Here is a 3,884-nt window from a genome sequence, read left to right on the forward strand (position 1 = left end):
GGAAAATTATCAGGGGAGTTCCACACTTGCTTTTACTTACTAAGCCCCTCAGTCATTTAGCCCAACAAATACATTTTCCCTAAGTTAGCATATGATTGTTTTCTAACTTGCTTATCTCTTTATCCACCATAAAGCAAAAAGAAACAACATATAATTTATGCAGTTGCCCAAAAGTGCCTTCAATTGAATGGGTGGTGACCAGAGTTTTTAAGAAGTAAAGGAAAGAGAGAAGAAAAGGAAAGGAAAAATAAAAAAGAAGAGAAAATTTCATAAAGACAAGTATTGTTATGTGAAACATTGTTCAGATTGTGTATGTTTGTGGGGAAGGAAATGATACACTATATTCCTTACTGGGGGTCACTGTCACAAAGTGTGAAAGCCACTGCTTTACATGACTCTCCCCTTACCACTTAGCCACTCTCCCCTCACTCACGTAACACAACTGAGGCCTTGTTACCAACACACACACAAGTCCATTAGAACAAGAGGCCTGCCAATAAAAGTGTTAGTAACTATAATAGAGCAATTTAAAAGGGGCAGGAACACAGGGAGGTTAAGGGAATGAAGGGAAAAGGGAAAAACAAAAAAAAGGAATGGAAAGAAGGAAAGGAAATGAAATCCAAAAAGGGGGATGGAAATAGAAAGAAAAAAACCCTAATTCAGGGTAAGGAAGAATGAAGAGGAAGAGGAGGAAAAGGAAAATGAAAATATAATGGGTTTAAGTAGCATGCTGCTTATCAGGAGAAAAACCATGGTTCCTAGTTCTCCTTCGTAATCCAAGAACACCTCACACAGTTTGTACCCAGATACGTACTGATTGGATTCCTGTGTGTGAGCTCTTAAAGGTTCTGCACTCCTTGCATAGCCCTGACAGAGACCAAAGTGGGGGAGGGGCAGGCCAAGCAGCAGATTCCAGTTAAAGGACTCAGTTTGATCCTTTATGAGCAAATTTTCCATTAAGTACTGCCAGGAATCTCTATCTGTGATACAGATTACTGTTTAAAAAAAGAAAGAGAAAGGAAAATGTCTCCTATTTTCAAGGCCTTAAATAAACCTGGCATATATTTCCATTATTTCTTATAATTAATAATCTGAGCAAAAAATCTGAGAAGCTAGACTATATGAAGAAGAGCAGGGCATCAGGATTGGAGGAAAACTCATTAACAACCTCAGACATACAGATGACACAATCTTGCTTGCTGAAAGTGAAGAGGACCTGAAGCACTTACTAATGAAGATCAAAGACCACTGCCTTTAGTATGGATTGCGCCTCAACACAAAGAAAACAAAAATCCTCACAACTGGATCAATAAGCCACATCATAATAAATGTAGAAAAGATTGAAGTTGTCAAAGATTTCATTTTACTTGCATCCACAAACACCACGCATGGAAGCAGCAGCCAAGAAATAAAAAGATGCATTACATTGGGCAAATTTGCTGCAAAAGACCTCTTTAAAGTGCTGAGAAGCAAAGATGTCACCTTGAAGACTAAAGTCGCGCTGACTCAAGCCATGGTATTTTCAATCACATCATATGCATGTGAAAGCTGGACAATGAATACGGAAGACCGAAAAATTGACCCCTTTGAATTGTGGTATTAGCAAAGAAAATTGAATGTACCATGGACTGCCTAAAGAATGAAGAAATCTGTCTTGGAAGAAGTACAACCAGAATGCTCCTTAGAAGCAAGGATGGCAAGACTGCGTCATCCATACTTTGGACATGTTGTCAGGAGGGATCAGTCCCTGGAAAAGGACATCAGGCTTGGTAAAATACAGGGTCAGTGGAAAAGATGATGACCCTCAACGAGATGGATTGACACAGTGGCTGCAACAATGGGCTTAAGCATAACGATTGTAAGGATGGCACAGGACCAGGCACTGTTCTGTTCTGTTGTGCATAGGATCATTATGAGTCAGAATGAACTCAACAGCACCTAACAAAAACAACAGCATATTGTATTTCCATTAGTTACTTCTTATAAGTATTATTCCTTAAGAATTAAGGCACAGGATTATTATCATCTTTTTCTATGTAACTCTTTGTCTTTTTTCAAAAATGAATGTCACTTGTTCCCAGGTGAAAGAAGCCAAAGACTCAATAACAGTGTCAAGCTAATCAACCCAATGTAAAGCAAAGAGAAGCTTCTCTGTGAGTTTGACCATCAACAACAGAACTTCAGTATTCATTGAGGACTCTTCACAATACACTCCATGATTTAAGAAATCTTCCTGTAACTCACTAGCTGTCTGCATGCTCTCCGCATTGCCACCTTCATTTCTTGATTCCTGAATGTGTAAATGATAGGATTCAGGAAAGGGGTGAGAAATGCATCAAAGATGGCCAGAAACTTATCCAGGTATGTGGAGGGAGAAGGCCATGTATAGAAGGATATCAAAGGAACAAAGAATAAAACTACCACAGTGATATGGGCTGAAAGCGTAGACAGAGCCTTGGATAAACCAGCTGAAGAGTGCTTCTGAACAGTAAGAAAGATGATGATATAGGAAATGATCAGTATAAAGAAGGAGCCCACAGTGATTAATCCACTGTTGGCCATGACCATGAACTCTAGTTGGTAGGTGTCTGTGCAGGCCAGTTTGATGAGTCCAGGAAGGTCACAGTAAAAGCTGTCCAACACATTGGGGCCACAGAAGGGCAAATTTACTAAAAAAGCCAATTGAACCACAGAGTGTATAAGGCCAATCACCCAGGCTGCCACTAAAAAGAAGATGCACATTCGTGGGCTCATGATGGTCAAGTAGTGGAGAGGCTTACAAATGGCCACGTATCTGTCAAAGCCCATGGCTATAAGCAGCACCAACTCCACACCAAAAATGACATGGAGGAAGAAGATCTGTGCAATGCAGCCTCCAAAGGAGATGACTTTGTGCTTTCTAAAAAGGTCATAAATCATCTTGGGAGAAGCAGCAGAAGAGACACCCATGTCAATGAAGGAGAGATTGGCCAACAGGAAGTACATGGGGGAGTGTAAGTGAGGATCAAAAGTCACAGTGAACATAATGAGGGAGTTTCCCATCATGCTTGCCACATAAAACATGGAGAAGAACACAAAGAGGACAAGTTGGATCTCCCAGGAATTCGACAGTCCCAGGAACACAAACTCTGACACCACAGAGTAATTTGCTCCATCCATTGACTTTGCCAGCAGTGCTACCTAAAAGAGGAGAACAGAAAAAAATACAAATTAAAAGAATTACGTTAATAAAATAGACAATAAAAGTCAAAATTATGAAAGCCTATCTCAACAGTGGCTGCAACAGTGGGCTCAAACATAGCAACAATTGTGAGGATGGCGTAGGACCAAGCAGTTTTTTGTTCTGTTTTACATAGGTTCCATCTGAGTCGGAATCAGCTTGGAAGCACCTTACAACAACATCTACACTTTGGCATTACATCTGACCTAATATGCTTATGAGCCACAGACAAGTTGGTGACTGCTGTTTGGAACTGCTCTCCACCACCAAGTTGACTTGGCATTTAACACTGATGATGGTTACTTTCTTGCATCCATTTATCTACCTATTGTTACTTGCCATTAAGCTATCACTAGATGCGGAGCCAAGATGGCGGAATAGACAGATGCTTCCGTGGAGCCCTCTTTACAACAAAGACCCGAAAAAATAAGTGAAACAAGTTTATTTGTGACAAGCTGGGAGCCCTGAGCATCGAAGGCAAGCCTAGACAACGAACTGAGGGGCAGGGGGGAGGAAGAGGCTGTGGAGAGGAGTTACCGGACCTGAATCACGGGGAGCCCTCAGGCACCATTCCCAGAGCGGCGGAGGCAGCGAGCTGGTACTAGCGTTAGGCCGCAGTTTCCTCAGGGAGAAGCAGTCACCCACTCAGCCCACTCACACCTCC

The 3,884-nt window shown here is 41.5% G+C and overlaps 1 protein-coding gene across 1 annotated transcript; it reads right to left on the minus strand.

Moving 5' to 3' along the window:
* Nucleotides 1-2,220: 2,220 nt before the first annotated feature.
* Nucleotides 2,221-3,159, minus strand: LOC126084524 (olfactory receptor 4F3/4F16/4F29-like). The gene has a single exon (XM_049899140.1). The coding sequence runs from the start codon at nt 3,157-3,159 to the stop codon at nt 2,221-2,223; it is 939 nt and encodes a 312-aa protein (XP_049755097.1).
* Between the last annotated feature and the right edge of the window lie 725 nt (nt 3,160-3,884).

The sequence above is a fragment of the Elephas maximus genome, chromosome 10 (assembly GCF_024166365.1).
Source record: "Elephas maximus indicus isolate mEleMax1 chromosome 10, mEleMax1 primary haplotype, whole genome shotgun sequence".
Classification (NCBI taxonomy): domain Eukaryota; kingdom Metazoa; phylum Chordata; class Mammalia; order Proboscidea; family Elephantidae; genus Elephas; species Elephas maximus.